The 18,820-nt window shown below is 17.4% G+C and overlaps 5 protein-coding genes across 5 annotated transcripts; 3 read left to right on the forward strand and 2 right to left on the reverse strand.

Annotated features, from left to right (window-relative positions):
- PF3D7_0519600 (zinc finger protein, putative) lies at positions 1-2,268 on the forward strand (the record flags this gene model as incomplete). The annotated part of the gene is made up of 1 exon (XM_001351718.1): positions 1-2,268. The coding sequence occupies one exon, from the start codon at positions 1-3 to the stop codon at positions 2,266-2,268; it is 2,268 nt and encodes a 755-aa protein (XP_001351754.1).
- A 2,150-nt stretch (positions 2,269-4,418) lies between these two features.
- PF3D7_0519700 (FoP domain-containing protein, putative) lies at positions 4,419-6,492 on the forward strand (the record flags this gene model as incomplete). Its single annotated transcript, XM_002808656.1, has 3 exons — positions 4,419-4,524; positions 5,895-6,232; positions 6,358-6,492. The coding sequence occupies 3 exons, from the start codon at positions 4,419-4,421 to the stop codon at positions 6,490-6,492; spliced, it is 579 nt and encodes a 192-aa protein (XP_002808702.1).
- A 1,579-nt stretch (positions 6,493-8,071) lies between these two features.
- Positions 8,072-10,261, reverse strand: PF3D7_0519800 (EELM2 domain-containing protein, putative; the record flags this gene model as incomplete). The annotated part of the gene is made up of 2 exons (XM_001351720.1): positions 8,072-8,694; positions 8,878-10,261. The coding sequence occupies 2 exons, from the start codon at positions 10,259-10,261 to the stop codon at positions 8,072-8,074; spliced, it is 2,007 nt and encodes a 668-aa protein (XP_001351756.1).
- A 2,926-nt stretch (positions 10,262-13,187) lies between these two features.
- On the reverse strand, positions 13,188-14,765 carry PF3D7_0519900 (conserved protein, unknown function; the record flags this gene model as incomplete). Its single annotated transcript, XM_001351721.1, has 1 exon — positions 13,188-14,765. The coding sequence occupies one exon, from the start codon at positions 14,763-14,765 to the stop codon at positions 13,188-13,190; it is 1,578 nt and encodes a 525-aa protein (XP_001351757.1).
- A 1,540-nt stretch (positions 14,766-16,305) lies between these two features.
- On the forward strand, positions 16,306-17,236 carry PF3D7_0520000 (40S ribosomal protein S9, putative; the record flags this gene model as incomplete). The annotated part of the gene is made up of 3 exons (XM_001351722.1): positions 16,306-16,368; positions 16,585-16,652; positions 16,798-17,236. 3 exons carry the CDS (start codon positions 16,306-16,308, stop codon positions 17,234-17,236), a joined length of 570 nt encoding a protein of 189 aa, XP_001351758.1.
- Between the last annotated feature and the right edge of the window lie 1,584 nt (positions 17,237-18,820).

The following is an 18,820-nucleotide window of genomic DNA, read 5'->3' on the forward strand; positions in this document are numbered from 1 at the left end:
ATGAGCGAATCAAGTGCCTTGAGTACTAGTGTGAAGGATACGAACAAATGTGATTCTTCAAATTGTGATAAAGAAGAATTGGTTGATATTAATAAGAGTTTTATAAATATAGAAGAGGAAAATACAAAAGATATAACAAATTATTTGAAAGATAAAATATCATTTATGAAAAGAATAGAAACATTTAAAGCATGGGTAAGAAAACCAGCACATTTATCTTCTCTAATATTAGCGAGAAATGGATATGTGTGTCAAGATGAATTTGTAATAAGATGTGAAATATGTAATTGTAAATATATTTATGAAAAAGATACATATTCTATGTATACACGCATAAATGATTTATGCTTATTACATTTACATAATTGCCCATGGAGAAATAATCTTATGGATATAAGTATTTTTGATTTAGATAAAAAATCATTAACAAAAGAAGAATTACTTAAAGAATACGAAGATAATATAGTATCATTAAAAAATAATTTATTATTTGTTCCTTTGATTAATATAAAAAAGACTCTTCACGATTTAATATTTATCTTAAAAAAATTTTTAGAAAATAATATGAATAAAAAAAGATTTAGCATTTTTGATCATTATGTTAAAATATTCAAAGAGGAATATATTCACATTTTTTTAAATAATAAGAATATTATAGATAAAGGAATTGAGATAATTAAAAATAAATATCCACTATATGAAAAATATATTGTCGACATAAATTATCTAAATAATTTAAATTTTAATATGAACAACGTTACTTCTTTTATAAATATTTTATCTGATATATGTTTAGATGATTCATTTTGTGATGAACAAGATGATATAAATATGTATTTTAAAATTGTACAAAAATTAAAAAATTATCAATATGAAAATGTCAATATTTTTAAATTGCTGGCATTATTTGGATGGTCATATAAATCACCACAAGATGATGAACACACACAAATACTTCAATGTAAATATTGTTTTAGAGAAATTAATATTCTCAATTATTCACATTTCTCTTTCAAGCAAAATAAACTTTCTTTACACAAAGACATATTTGCTTCTCACCAAAAGGATGTGTTACAATATATTTTGAAAAACATAAACATCTTATTAGAACAAAGGAAAAAAGAAAATCAAAATCAAAATCAACATCAAAATCAACATCAAAATCAACATCAAAATCAACATCAAAATCAACATCAAAATCAACATCAAAATCAACATCAAAATCAACATCAAAATCAACATCAAAATCAACATCAAAATCAACATCAAAATCAACATCAAAATCAACATCAAAATCAACATCAAAATCAAAAGGATACCTTGGAATATATTCCAGAGCATACCATACTTAGCAAAATGTCTGATCGGTTGAGGGAAACATATGATAAGTATTATATTGATATTGCAAGGAATAATAAAAACAAGGAACAGAAGCAAAATGAAGAAAAGGAAAATAATGAAGTAAATAAGGAAGTATATATAGAAAGAAATAATAATAAGGAGGAAACTAGCGAAAAGGAAGAAAATAGTAAAAATGAAAAATTTAACAGAAGTAACAAAGCTAGTCAGTCAGATTCATATGAGGAAAATGCAGAATATTCACAAAGTGATGGAATCACGAACACTGAATCTAATTTTGAAAATTCCCAAAAAGAACGAGAAGGATTTTCTTTTAAATGGAAATTCAAAAATTTGTTTTCATCACAAAGTATTCACCAAGATGTAAATGATAAACATAATGACAAATTATCTTGTGAAGAGGATAGAGAACATATATTGGAAGATATGAAGGAGATCATTTTTTTGGATAAAATGGAAAATAATAAAGCAGACAATGAAAATAATAATAATAATAATAATAATAATAATACTTATAGTAATAGTAATGATAGTAATTGTAATGATAGTAATTGTAATGATAGTAATAGTAATAATGATGATAATAATGTGGAGAATCATTTAAAGAATTACTTGAAGAAGTGTATAGGAGAAATGTGCCTAAATATATGTCCTTATCTAGAAAACAAGAACTATTTTATTAAATCTTTATACGATTATTATGTTTTGTTAACATCAGAGATGTCTACCACGCACATAAATGAAAATGCAATAAAAAATTCTTTTATCATTAGACCATTTAATGTTGTTGAAAATCATAGAATATATTGTCCATATATAACAGAAGACTTATATTTATTTTCAAAAATAACCAAACTTATTTTTGAATTGTTGATATTGGAATTTGAAAGAAAATATGTATTCAAATAAAATAAAAAAAATAAAAGCAATCATAATAAAAATCTTTTTATTATTATTATTATATATATATATATATATATATATATATATTCATTATTTTTAAGTGCTTATATATTTGTTAACGTGTTTTTATACGTTTCATACATTTTTTTAACAGACATATATTACAGATGAATCTTATTAAAATTAAAACTTTTAAATATATATATATATATATATATATATATATATTATTAAGTATTTTATTTTTTTTTGTTATAATTATTTTAATAAAAATGTAAAAATTAATAATGGTATCATTTTATTTGAGAAAAGCAATATTAGTTCTATATAATAAATGTATATATATTTATTTAATAAGAAAATATGTAGCAAATTTTCTTAAATACTTCATAGTCATTTATATTTAAATGTGGCATTCTCCATTTTTTATAACGAAAGAATAAATCAGTCAATAAATAATGAAAAAAAGAAATTACAAAATATTTTAATATAATACAATAATTTTATTATCAAAAAATTGTAAATATATATATATATATATATATATATATATATATGTATATGTTTAATTTTTCTTCTTTATCTTTTTGAATTCCCTTATTTAAACCTTTTTAAATGTTTTTATCATCTCTATATTATTACAAAAGCACATTATTTCTGGGTGTATATATTTATATAAATAGACGTAGACTTATTAAAAAAAAAAAAAAAAAAAAAATTATAAAATAATATATAATTTTCTTTGCATAAAATTGAATAATATATAATATTTATATTTTTTTTTGAAAAAAATATTTTTCAAATATATATATATATAAAAAAAAAAAAGGGAAAAAAACTTTCAATTTTTTTCAGGCATAAAAATGAACGGAAGAAAAAAAATATAAATAATAATACTAATATATATTTTATATAATATATAAATTAATATTAATTATATGTACATATAATATATATATATATATATATTAATATAATTATATATATAATATATATATATATTTTATATGTATAATATATATAATATATTTATATAATAATATATATTCTTTTAAAGGTATACATGCGCATGTATTTTTCATATGATTATTTTATTATATATGCATTACTTATAAAAATAATATAATATATATATATAATAATATTAATCAAATTTTATAATATTTATACTTAATATTTATATATATTCTTTTTTTTTTTTTAAATAAATTAAAAAAAAAATATAATGAATAATTATATAATATATATATTAATATATGTATATGTTTGTAAATATATTAAAATATATTATTTTATTATATATATATATATATATATATATAATATAATATTAATAAAAATATTATAAATACAAAAATTATATATTTTATTTTATTTTATTTATTTATTATTATTTTTTTTTTTATAAAAATATATTTTGATTATTTTTCTTTCAAGTTTCTTGTATAATTTTACTTTAATATTTTATTTTTTCATTTATTTTTTAAAAAATAACTTTTATTTAAATGTAAAAAAATTATATATATATATTATCTTATATTATATACATATAATTATAAAAAAAAAATAAGTATGATATATAAATAAAAAAATATATATTATATAATTATATATAAATATAATATATTATTTATTTATTTATTTCCTATATTCAAAAAATTAAATAAATATATTTATTGTTTAACAATTTTGTTAGATATATAAATATTTCAAAATATAATTATATATACATATATTTATATAAGCCGTTGTTTTTTTAACAAAAAAAAAAAAAAAGAAGAAAAATAAGAAAATAATAAATATTATATATATATATATATATATATATATATAATATATATATATAGTTTTATAATATATGAATTAAAAAACATTTATATTCTCATATTTGTAATTCGAAATATACAAAAAAATATAAAAATAATCAAGGGTACCAAAAACAGAAAAACAAGATCAAATAAAAATATATATTTGAAGTAAATACAAGTAAAAAGTACAGAAAAATTATATATATATATATTTATATTACCAGAGTTTATTTTTATATATTAAAATATTTTAAAAAGTATACAAATACAAAAAAAATATTTTATATACATATAATTGTAATTATTTCAAAATAAACAAACAAAAATAAAATATATATTTTATGAATCATGGCAAAATTGGAAAGAAAAAAATTTGAAGCAAGGAAAAAAGATGGAAAATTAAGAACACGTAAAACAGGATTTTCAAAATTTTCTTATCAAGCAAATAATAGAGGTGTGTGAAAAAAAAAAAAATAAAATAAGTAAATATATAAAATGATACATTTATAAATGATTATATATAAAAAAGAAAAAAAAAAAAAAAAAGCCGATTTTAAAAAAAATTAAAAAGTTAATCAACATATGAATATATATTGTATATAAAATAATATTTGATGAGAAATTATATACATAGATAACATTTTTATTATTATGGAAATAATATATATATATATATATAATATGTATATGTTTTATGTGTCTCTCTTTTGATAAAGTACTTTAGCATATGTTTATATATACATATATATTAATTAAATATTAATAAATACAGAATAATTACATATTATTTCTAGTATACCCGCTTATTTTATTATTTCATATATATATATATATATATATATATATATATATATATATATATATATATTATGTAATATTATAGAAAATGTGATAAATGTAGATTGATGTTTGTTTATTTTACATATATAAATAAAATATCTATAAAAATATATGCATATAATAATATTTTGAAAAAGAAATGTAGTCGAATGTGTTTTTTATAATTCATATAATTTATTTAAAGCACACACCAGAAATAAAAAAAAAGAATGTAAAAGAAATTAGACCCCTTATCAAGTATTATTAAAGAGGGATATTTTTATTTAATATGATATTATATATATGTTAGTTTAATGATAAGTTGATATATTTTTAAAATACCATTATGTTTTTTTTCAAAATAATGTATGCCATAAAGTATATGTGAACCCCCAAATTGTTGCATCCGTTAAATGTGAAGATAAAAATGATATGGAAATATATACATCAAAATGAATAATAGATATACAAGTTTTAAAAGAGCATATAGCAATATGAAATGTATATATTTTGTAAAAGATTTTTTTTTTTTTTTTTTTTTTAAAATTCCTTACCAACCGTAAAAGTTTAAAAACAGAATAAACAGGAAGGGACAAAATAATATCATAGCGAAAAAAAAAAAAAAAAAAAAAAAAAAAAAAAAAAAAAAAATACAAAATATTCCAAAACATTTTGAAATATATTGCAATATCTTATCAAAATAGGATATATACCTTAATAAGAAGAAAGAAAAAAGAAATAAAAATCGAAGTATAAAATAGATTCGAGTTAAATATATATATATATATATATATATATATATATATATATTTAAAAGATTTTCTTTTTTCCTTTTTTGGTTCTAATATTTTTTTTTTTGTAGTGATTTCCAATTTTTTTTTTTTTTTAGTTGGCTTTTTTTTTTTTTTTTTTTTTTTTTTTTTTTTTATATTTTTCTGTATATTTAGTTATTTTCATTGTTGTTATACACATATTCTGAATTTCCCTGCTGAATTTTATTTATAGGTAAATTATTTAAATTTACACCTCAAAAAAAAAAAGTAGATGTAAGGAAACATATTTTTAAACAATATGGACGTAGTAATTTATCCATGATGAATAGAAAATTTACCAAACGCGGTGGAAATTCTTTTTTTTCAAAAAACAAAAGAAAACTTGCCAATAAATTTCAAGACAAATCTTTTGGTAATAGCAATGGAAATACGACCTTTACCAGAAAATTCAAGAGTGCTAATTTTAGAAAGAGAAGAACCACATTTAGAAATAATAAAAAAAGAAATGTCTTTTTTAGAAAAAATCAAAACCTACATGACAAAATAGGAAAATTAACATCTAAGGATTTGGTAAGATAATTGAAAAAGGAAACGTTATTTTTTGATATCATTAAATAAATATTTATATGGCATGTATAATATAAATAAATAAAAAAAAAAATATATATATATATATATATTTATATATTTAATAGGATGATGAATTAGATAAATATATGGGATCTAGCAATGTAAAAACAAGATTGGATAATGATTTAGACTCATACTTTAAAAATAATGATGTAACACAAGGAGATATGAATAAAGGTTTTAATAAAGTAGCAGAATAAAATTATTTTGTTATCATTATATATAGATTGAATATTTTTTGAAATATATGAAGAATAATACAATTAAATCAATGTATAAATAAAATATTTGACACATACATATACATATATATATATATATATATATATATTAATTTATTTATTGTGTAACTAATATTAAGTATATATATTTTATTTATATATTCTATGAATTTATATAATATTTTTTATATTATATATAAAATGTGCATAGTCATATTATATATATATATATATAGATATAGATAGATATAATAAATATATATTTTGCTTTACATTTCATTGTAAATTTTTGTATCATATTTTAAATATAACCCACTTATTATTTATTCATATTATAACATTTAAAAAATATAACTTTTATATAATTTTTTTTTTTTTTTTTTTTTTCTTTTTTTTCTTTTTTTATTCATATCTTCATTTTTTTTTCACTTTTTTTTTTTTTTTTTTTTTTTTTTTTTAAATTAATTTTTGGATCTTATTTATTTCATGAGACAAAAAGCAAGTATGTAATATTTTACATAAATTTTTATCTATTCAAATCTTATTACATATTTATACATTTATTATATCAAAATAAAATAAATTGTTTTTATTTTATTAACTTTAAAAGACTTAATTTAAGACAAAATAACAATAAGAAAAGAATAAATTTAAATAAAATAACTTGAAATGTTACAAATAAATATATATAAACCACTTTTTTTTTTTTTTTTTTTTTTTTTGTGGTGTCGTACATATGTTTGTTTTAAGCACATTTTGAATTCTATATTTATTTTATGTATCATTATTATGTGTTGCATAATGTTAACATAATTTTTTTTTTAAAGAATAAATTGCTTTTAATTATGAAAGGTTTTATTTTTTTTATATAGTTTTTTTTTTTTTTTTTATTTAAATAAAGTTTAAAACTTAAAAAATAAAAAGAAAAATTGATTGTAAAAAGAATAAAGGAACACATTGTATATGTAAATATTACATATTGCATATGATGTTCATCTTTTTTTCTTATTTAAAAAAAATTGAATAATTCACTGAAAATAATATTAGATAATATTTTCTTCTATATCATGATATATAAATATGTACATATATATATATATATATATATATATATGTTGATACATATAATTATGAATATATTATAAAACTAAAAAAAAAAAAATTACATATATATGTAAAAATATATAAAATGAAAAAAAAAAAAAAAAAAGAATTAAATAATAAATTCAATCTTAATTCGGTACGTTCATATATAAAGAAATTTTTTTTTTTTTTTTTTAAATATATAAGTACACATATATATATATATATATATATATATATATATATATAAATGTCTACATGATTTATCAAAAAAATGAATTATATGAATTTTGGACTTAATATTTGCATACAATATTACAGTCTTTATTTTTTTTTTTAAATGCGTATATAACGCATGTATAAGAACATTTTTTAAAGTGGTATATTTTGTGTATGTATGTTAATTTCTCAAAGATAATATATACACATATATATATATATATATATATATATATATATATATATTTTTCCAATATTATCTCAAGTGATATCCACTGTTGTGATGTCGCTTGGATAAATATGTTCTTATGGTCAAAGGAGAAGGGAAAGGGTTTTTTGAAATGTGTTCTCTTTTGTCTTTTGGTTTCCATTTATTTTGATATTTCCTTGTTGGAGGATCCATAATTTTCCGAAATGAAAATTCGGATGATTTCATTATACTTATAGCTTTATGTGGATCATAATTTGCATAATGTAATAATTTATATGCATATTCAGGTGAAAAAGGTACCCATTCATCAATATTTGATTTCCAGCTTTTTGCACATTCTTGTACATATGCTGATAATTCTATTTCATTTTTTACACATTTATGGTATCCTCTATTTTTTAAACATCTCTCTCTTACCCTTTCTAACATTATGGGAGAATATACTAATGTTGCTTCTCCTACTTTACAATGACACGGTAAGCCTGAACAAGACAGGCACATCTGGTCATTCGTATTTTCTTGAGTATCATAATTTTTATACATTAATTCAGATCTACATAAGAAAAAATTTGGCAAATTTGACACCTGATAACTATCTCCAACATTAATCTTCCCACTTTCTTTTGAACCTTCTTCGGTAACTCTTTTTTTCTTTCCCTTTTTAGGTTCTAATAAAAAGAGGGGAAATAAAAATTAAATAAACATATAAAACAAAAAAAAAAAAAAAAAAAAACAAAAAAAACAAAAAAAAAAAAAAAAATTATATGTTACACAAAAAGTTTGTTAGACTAAATAATATGTTAGATTTTTACATATCTATTTATGAATATTATATGTTCACTTATTTTTACCAGCTTCTTCATGGGGATCATTATGTCTGTTTCCATGACTAGTACTAGTATTGTTATTATGTCCAGCATAATATGTACCTTCATTGTTATTATTAAATGTTACTCTGCTATGTCTATTTGTAAAATTAGTTGTTGTGGAATTCCTTCCTCTATTATGAGTTGTATATTCAGCGTTATCATTGGTACCATGAACTTTTTTTTCATTTCCTTGTGTAGTAGATGCCTGAGCTCTTCCTACATTTCCGTATCTACCATTATTATTTTTATTCACATTTTTTGCAATATTTCTATTCAATTTATTGGAGAGTTTTTTATTTTTTTTAGTTCTATTTGTTTTTAATTTCAAGTGACTACCTCTTAAATTGGTTTGTTTCCCATTTAATATTTTTTCATTAGTTTTAACAACATTTTCATTATTATTAATTATATTATTATCATCATCATCATCATTATTTGCATTTGTATTATCATTATGAATAGGATTGTCATCATTTTGATTATGCTCATTTATTTCTTCATTATTATTTTGATCATGGTTGTTTTCACTTTCTTCATGTTCATCTATATCATCATTAACATTACGGGCATGTTTAAAATTTAAATTAGTCCCATACACATATTCATTATTTAAATTTAAATCTTTTGATACTTTTCTTTTCCTTCTACCATGAGGAACATTATTTTGTAAATTATTTTCATCAGATAAAGTTTTAATAAAATTAGTACCACCTCCATTCATATTATTATTTTGTTCCTTTTTTGTTTTATCAAATGATGTACTTGACTTATTTAAATTTCGTAAATTCCTTCCACCTTTTATTATGGTATTTGCATAAGCAACATTCTTTTGTAAATTGTCTTTTTTATCTTCATCAACATTATCATAATCTTCTTTTTTTAAATTTTGTTCAGCTTCACTTTCTTCTTTATTACTTTCATCAATGTCTATATTATTATGATTACTATCATGTTCATATTCTTCTTCTTCATTTAAATCCTCGTCTCTTTTTTGATCATTTTCTTCATCCTCTTCTATCATATCATTATCAGTTAAATGATTATCTTCTACCTTGTGTACATATTTTTCATTGTCATATACATATGTATGATTTACATCATCGTCATCATCATGAAGTTCTTCAACATCATGATCGTGATTTCCTTCCAAATAATGTCCATTTCTCTTATCAGACTTTTCTTCGTTATTATTTTTTTCTATTCCGTGCACTTGTTCTTCTTCTTGTTCTTCTTCTTGCTCTTGTTCATAATCTTCTTCTTGTTCTTCTTCCTGCTCTTGTTCATGCTCTTGCTCTTGCTCTTGCTCTTGCTCTTCTTCTTCCTCCTCTTCACTTATATAAACTTCTTTGTCATTATAATCATTCATTTTTATTGTTAATTTTAATTTTTTTTTTTTAATGCATAAATATTGTATATTTATATGTATATATTTAAATAAAATAAAATGAAATTAAATAAATTATCCCTATGGCATATATTTGGCTAGTCCGTCTTGTTTTTTTTATTGGATAGCTAGCTATTTTTTAAATTTATTTTATTTATTTTTTTTTTTCTGATATTTTAATTATATGCATAAACATACAATATTTAAAAAATCAGACGATAAATTTACACTTAAATTTATATATGGTTTAATATCCCTTAAAATTTTATAAATTTTTTCCGATTTGTACTTATATTTCTTTATTATATATATATATATATATTCCTCTTTTGGCTAATTATATCTGTCACTATTAATATGTAGATGGATATAATAAAATAAAATATATATAATACATATATAATTTATATACACTATTAAAATTATAGTTACATATATATATTTTTTTCTCTTTTTTCTTTCCGCTTTATTATTTGTTCTTCAAATTATTTATTATGTTTTGAAAATGTGCAATAAAGGTAACAATTTTTAAAAGAAATAAAAGAATATACATGTATATATATTAAAATGAATAAATTATATTAGCATGTTCATATAAATGGAAATTATATTAATTTATCTATTAACATGTAAGAATATGTCTAATGTAATTGGAAACTTTTCTTTTTCAATTCATACATAAATAAAAAAGAAATATTGGAAAATCCATTAAATAGGTTCCCATTTATAATAACCATAAATATATATATTGAAATATTTTAAAAATAAAAAAATAGATATAAAAAAAAAAAAAAACAAATAAATATAAAAAAAAGGCAAAAAAAAAAAAAAAACCAAAGAAATCAAATAACATATAAAAACATACGTAATAATATATAATATATATATATATATATAATATATATATAGCAACATATGTTTTTTTAAAAAAAAAAAAAAAAAGATATATGGAAAACTAACACTATTTAAAGACTTATTTATACAAACATTCAAATATATAACAGGAATAAATACATTTAAAAAAAAAAAAAAAAAAGTCTGAACTTTATAAATATATTTATTTATTTATTCATTTATATAATAAATATTTTCTATTATTATTATATATAAATATCATAATAATGGTCTGTTTTCATAACATATAAAGAATGTATTTACTTTTAGATATTTTTCTTTTCTTCAAATAATCTTTCTTTTTCTACTAAATAATGCATTTTATTTTATTTTATTTTTTTTTAATAATAATTAGTTGTTTCATAAATAAACATAATAACATAATAACATAACTACTAGTCATACTATATAATATATATGTAAATATATTCAAAAAAGAAACATATAATAATTATAAATAAATAACATATGATAATATGATATATTATATTATAATTATGATTAAAATCTTTTATTCATTTGTATATACTTGAAGAAATATTATTATAATAAAAACAAAAAAAAAAAAAAAAAAAAAATGTATGATGCATCTCGTCATATATATATATATATATATATTTTTTTTTTTTTTTTTTTTTTTTCATATAGTATGATAAACTTTCTATATATATATAATATATAGTATATATTTTATAATATAATTATATACATATAAAAATAATAACTTATTTTATTTTACCGTATTATATATATTTATTATTAATGTATATGAAAATAGTTTATTTTGCATTATGGATTGATCATTCATATGGATGAGGAAAATGTATAAGATAAATATGCATATATATATAATATATATTATTTATATATATGGAACCATAAAAAATAATTAATAAATAAGATCTGAGAAAATGTATTTTTAGAAAAAATGTGATAATATTCGTGTATTCGTAACTTATATGTATAATATGTATTATTTATTTATATATATATTATATATATTATTACAAATGTTTTGATAATATTTAATATTTTATATCGTAGTTTTGTTTTTTGAGAAATAAAAAAAAAAGAAAAAAAAAAAAAAGAATATAGGTATATATAATAGATAAGTATATTAAAAAAATATAATATATATATGAATAGTTAACACAATAACATATTATGTTGTAAGTTTATATAAATTAATACTAGGGAAATATTAAAGGAATATAACATTAAATATTCAAAGTTATAAAATTTTCCTAATATATAAATGTATTATATATATATATATATATATAATATAATATATATTTTTTTTCTTAATTTTTAATGTTATAAAAATATTATGTAGATGCATAAAATTATTCATATTAATAATAAGACTTATAAAAAAATTACCAAAGTATATTTGACGATTTTATTTAAAAAAAATAATAATAAAATTTCCTTTTCAATCATAAAATATGTTTTGTACATAAAATTAAACAAGTGTATGGATTTCCATTATAGTTTTATAAATAAAATGAAAATATTTGGAAATATATATTTCTTATAATTATTTTGTTGTAATATATATAATATAAAAAGATATATTAATTAATTTTGTTAAATAATATGAAATAGACGTAGAAGATTATAAATTAGTAAAATATATATTTTTAAAATAAAAAAAAAATAAAAAATATAAATATCACATATATATATATATATATATACATACATATGTATTATGTATATATTTCTTTTATGGTTTTTTTTTTTTTTTTTTTTTAGAAGACAAAAAAAAATAAAATAAAACAAAAAATAAAACAAAAAAAATAAAACAAAAAATTGAAACGTGAATAAAGAAGTAGAAATTTTAAATAAACATATTTGGAAATAACTTTTCCTAGATTTATAAAAAAAAATAGGCAAAAATAAAATAACAATGGCTACACATATATATATATATATATATGTATATATGTATTTATTTATTTATATTTATTTTTTGTGTTTTATACACTTGTAATCTTGCTACCGCTTCATTTCATATATATTGAAACTCCTCTTGATCATTCGGATCCGGGTATATTTCATCTGTAGCAATTTTAAAATTATGATTATCATAAGTATTATGTTCTTTTTGGTGTAATTGAATTTTAGATTTTAGAGAAGAGTTCAATAAAAATGTTTCTAGATTTATTAACTTATGTCGTATGGATTGTACAATATAATTGAATACAACATTTGTGTAGGAAAATGTTTGTTTGATCATAAATAATTTCAATGGTAATGTGGTATGATATATATTACACCAGATATTATATAATAAGGGATTCCATATAATTTTACTACTTAATAAATAAAGAAAAGACTGATAAAAACTATCTTTTAAAAAATAAGATATTGATAAAAGAGAAAACATAGTACATGATTTAATTATATATTCTTGATCTAATAATTTATTTACAATAAGTGTTATTAAATTACAATTTTGATATATATGATCAAAGGTAATATGGAATTTTTTAAAATAGATATTTTTTAATATTTCTTGATTATTTCTTTTTATATTATTCAAAGCATTTATAGAAATTAAAAAATTTTTATCTTCGACTTTTTTGGGTTTTAACATAACAGTCCCAATAGGTACATCCATGTAAACAAAACAATTTAAAGGATTTTTTTTTTCATTAATAAAAAAAGTCCATTCAATATTTGGATTTCCTTTTAATTCTTCATTCTTTTTTTCGTTTCTCATTTTTATAATTTCTTGAGTTAATTTGATAAGTTGTTGATTGATATATTTTTCTACTTTAAGTGAATCAGACATGTGTTGATTATTTTTTTTCAAATCATCTTTTAAGTTTTTTATTTTATCATATAAGGTATGTGCTTTATAATTTCCAACATTATTATTATTTAGTGTATCGTTATGATGTTGTTCATTATGATAATTATTATTATTATTATTATTATTATTATTATTTTTGTTTTTTGTTATTTGTTTTTCCATATTATTGTTTTTATTTTCTTTTCTAACATACTGAGAATAATCATAAGACACATTATCATATAAGCCGTTTTTCATATTAATTAACGTACCCAACAAAATATACTTATCCATATGTGTTAAGAATATATTTATAAAATTTTCTTTTTCCCTATAAGGAAGTATTAAATTGTTTATAAGCGACCTTTTTTCTATAATATCATTATTAGTATAATTATATTTATGTTTACATTTGTTGTTATAATATTCAAACATTTCATTATTAATTGGAAGAATTTCCATAATTTTTTTTTCCCAACTATATTTGTTTTTGTTATCATTATCATTGAAACTATTATTTTCACCTTCATTATCTTTTTTATTGTCTTTATTTTTTTTTATTTTTTTTTTATTTAAAAAGAATAATTTACGTTCAACCGAATATTTTCCTCTCCCCCCACCATTTTTATTTATACTACTAAATGTATTACCTTTCCCATAATTAATACTAGATATTTTCGTTTTCTTATATTGTATTAATCCTTTAACTATACGAACGTTGTAAAAGGATATACAAACACAAATGAAAAAAACAAACACAACAGAAAGGTTATTTAGGGGAAAAATATACATAGGAAGAAATTTTTATCCAAGAAGGCATATATATTATAAAGTATATGCGTTAATATATACATATATATATATATATATATATATATATATAAATATATATATATTTATTTATTTATATTTTTTTATTTATTATATAGTTGTGCTTTCTTTTTTTATAATTTACTTTAAAAAAAAAAAAAAAAAAGCACACACACATATGTGTATATATATATACATAATTTATGTATATATCATATTGATCTCCTCCTTTTATATGTTTCTTCACGTACGTATAAAAATGAACTTTTTCAATTTTGCCATAAGAAAAAAAAAAAAAAAAAAAAATTTTAAACATAAGTAACATCAATCATTATATATTTATTATATTTCTGGATTTATCATTATGATAAAATTAAAAAAAATGATACTTTTAAAAAGGACCACAATTTTTTACTAAATTACGTTATTATAAAATATATTTATTTTTCTTTTAATATTAAAAAAACTAAAGATATAAAAAAAATGTTATTTTTTTTTTTTTTTTCTCATTTTTTAATATTTTTTTTTTTTATTTTATTTTTTTTTATTTTTTTTTCTTAGAATATTTTATATAATATATGCCCCTTAAAAAATAGGTGGCAATAGAGAAGTATATATTTATTGGGTGATCAAAAGGGAGAAGGGAAAAGGTTTTTTTTTTTGCTTTTTCTTTATTTTTTTTTTAGGCATTATAATGAGAAAAAAATTATATACATCACAAAACGATATAATATATTTGAAATAAATAATATAAAATATAAATTATTTAATTTTTTTGTACAGTAAAAATATAGTTATTATTTATAAAAGGACATCAAAAAGAAAAAAAAAAAAAAAAAAAGAATCCTCCATATAAAATATATATAATACTTATATAATGTATATTCTTTTCTTATATGTAATTCAGCGTTTATGTTCTTATAATATATATATATATATATATATATTATATATTGTACATATTATATTCATTATAAAAAGTATATGCCATTAATAATATAATTAAAAATATATATATTAATTTTACCCTTAAACATTTTTTTATACATATAATAAAATATGGTATATTCTTTATTTATATTATATATATATATATTATAAAAATTTTCTATTTTATACAGCGGAGTATTAATAAATATATATTTATTATTATATATACATTATATAACATTATAATATATATATATATAATATATATATATATATTAATAATACCATATTTTAATTGTTTATTTATATTTAAAAAAAATAGTTCTTGTGAAATATTCCCCCCTTTTTTTTTTTTTTTTTTATAATATATATTATATACATAAAAAAATTAATTTCAAAAAAAAAAAATGAATTTTTGAAGTTAATAAAAATTAAAAAAATAAAATAAAATAACATATATATATATATTATATATATATAATATTAATTCCCAAAATTTTAATATTTTAATTTAAATTTGTATAAATATATTATATTTTACAAAATAAAAAGATTTTGATAGATTTTATATAATAAATATATTTTATAAAAAATGCCAAAAAGTTACAGGAATTATTCTAAAACAGCAAGGAATCCAAAACGTCCATTTGAAAAGGTAAGAAAATTATATAATTTTGTGGGAATATATAAAATAAAAAAATAAATAAAATATATATATATAAATATAAATATAAAAATATATTTGATTATATATATATATATATATATATATATATATAATATGAGTAATGATTTTGTATTGCTATATACCTTATTAACTTGACATAATAATTTTCTTCATTTCTTTCTTTATTATTTTTTTTTAATATAGGAACGTTTAGATCAGGAATTAAAATTAATAGGTGAATATGGATTAAAAAATAAAAGAGAAATATGGAGGTAAGTATCTTAAAAAATAATAAAGAAGATCTAGCATAAAAAGAAGGAATAACATATATATATATGTATATATATATATATATATATATATATATATATATTTATTTATTTATTTATTTGTTTATATTTTTTTTTTATGTTTTAGAGTTCAATACTTATTAGCCAAAATAAGATCAGCTGCAAGGTACTTATTAACCTTAGATGAAAAGAGCTCTAAAAGAATATTTCAAGGAGAAGCTTTATTAAGAAGAATGGTTCGTCAAGGTTTATTAGGAGAAAATGAAGAAAAGTTAGATTACGTTTTAGGTTTAACTTTGCCAAAATTATTAGAGAGGAGATTACAAACTAAAGTTTTTAAACTTGGATTAGCAAAATCTGTACATCATGCAAGAGTATTAATAAGACAAAGACATATAAGAGTTGGTAAACAAATGGTTGATATTCCATCATTCTTAGTTCGTGTTGATTCCGAAAAACACATCGATTTTGCTACTACCTCACCTTTTGGTGGTGCAAGACCAGGAAGAGTAAAGAGAAAATCTTTGAAAAAACAAAAAGAAAAAACCGAAGCCGAAGCAGAATAAAAATATATAAACGCACATATATTTATGTATATATATATATATATATATATATATAGTTATATGTTTTATATTTTTTTCCTAATGGATGGACTAAAATATGTAAAAAAAGAATTAATATGTATACATATACAAACGTGTACATTTAAATACTCTAAGAAAAAGAAAAAATAAAAGAATTTTTTTTTACCTTATATGTATGTATATATATATATATATATATATATATATTTTTATATATATGTATATTTTTTTTTTTTTTTTTTTTTTTTTTTTTTTAATTGAAAATTTTCCTGAATTTTGAATGAATAATTGTAATTAAGTCATATATATTATATTGTTCTATTAAAGATAATAAAATGAAATAAAGGTAAAAGGAAAAGAGGAATAATTATATTATAATATTGTCCAAGAGGTGATCATGGATATTTTTATGTTCCTTTTTCTTTTATTTTTAAAGGAAAAATATTTTATTAAAAAAAAATTCCCATATGTGTTTTGCCTATATATATAATACGCGAGACACAAAAAAATGAACAAAAATAACGTGCAACGTTATTTTATGAGAATACTAAATAAATAAATAAATATATATATATATATATATATATAATATTATATATATAAATCTATCCTGTTTGTAACATTTTTAATATAAAGAATAATGTTGTGTTAAGAAAAAAGGTTTATAAATTTGGTTATTTATTTATTTATTTATTTTTTTTTTTTTTTTTTTTGTAGTGAAAAAAATAGAATCAAATAAAATTGCTATAAGCATCAAAATATTATATATAAAATTATAATAGAAATGCATACATATTTTGGAAATATATAATATTTAATAATGCTACAAATAATACTATATATATAATATTTATTTATTTTTATGATTATTAAAATTGTATTATGAATATAAAATACGAAATGTAAAATATATGTATATATAATTAAATATATAATACAATACACATATGTACATGATATTATTTTTATATTTTTTTTTATTTTTTTATTTTTTTCCATCCTAATATTATAATATTATATATATATATTTAATATTAAGTACCCTTTTTAATTTTGTTGTTTTTATGATATATCTTTTTATTGATATATTATTATTCTTTTTATTATATTAATTCAATAGTTAAAAAAATTGATAATTTTTCTAGTAAATATTATATTCTAATATATTAAGAGTAATAAAGGCATTTATTAAAATAACATACGTACATAAGTATATAAAAAAAAAAAAAAAAATATAAATATATATATAAATATATATATAGATATAATACATATGATACATTAATTTTATTCTCTACAGTTCGTATTTTTTTATATATATTTTTCTAATTTTTAGTTATATTTTTTACTTTTAAAAAGTAAATATTAAATGATAGAAAATAAAAGAAAAAAAAGGAAAAAGAATATATAGTAATATTATACATATGTTATATACATATATATATGTATATATGAGTATTATAAAATATATATATTTACTGTTTTTTTTTTTGTTGCTTGTTCAAAAATGAGTACATACAAATAGTTGTATATTTAAAATATATTTTTCTATAACATTCTTTT

The sequence above is a fragment of the Plasmodium falciparum genome, assembly GCF_000002765.6.
Source record: "Plasmodium falciparum 3D7 genome assembly, chromosome: 5".
Classification (NCBI taxonomy): Eukaryota; Apicomplexa; class Aconoidasida; order Haemosporida; family Plasmodiidae; genus Plasmodium; species Plasmodium falciparum.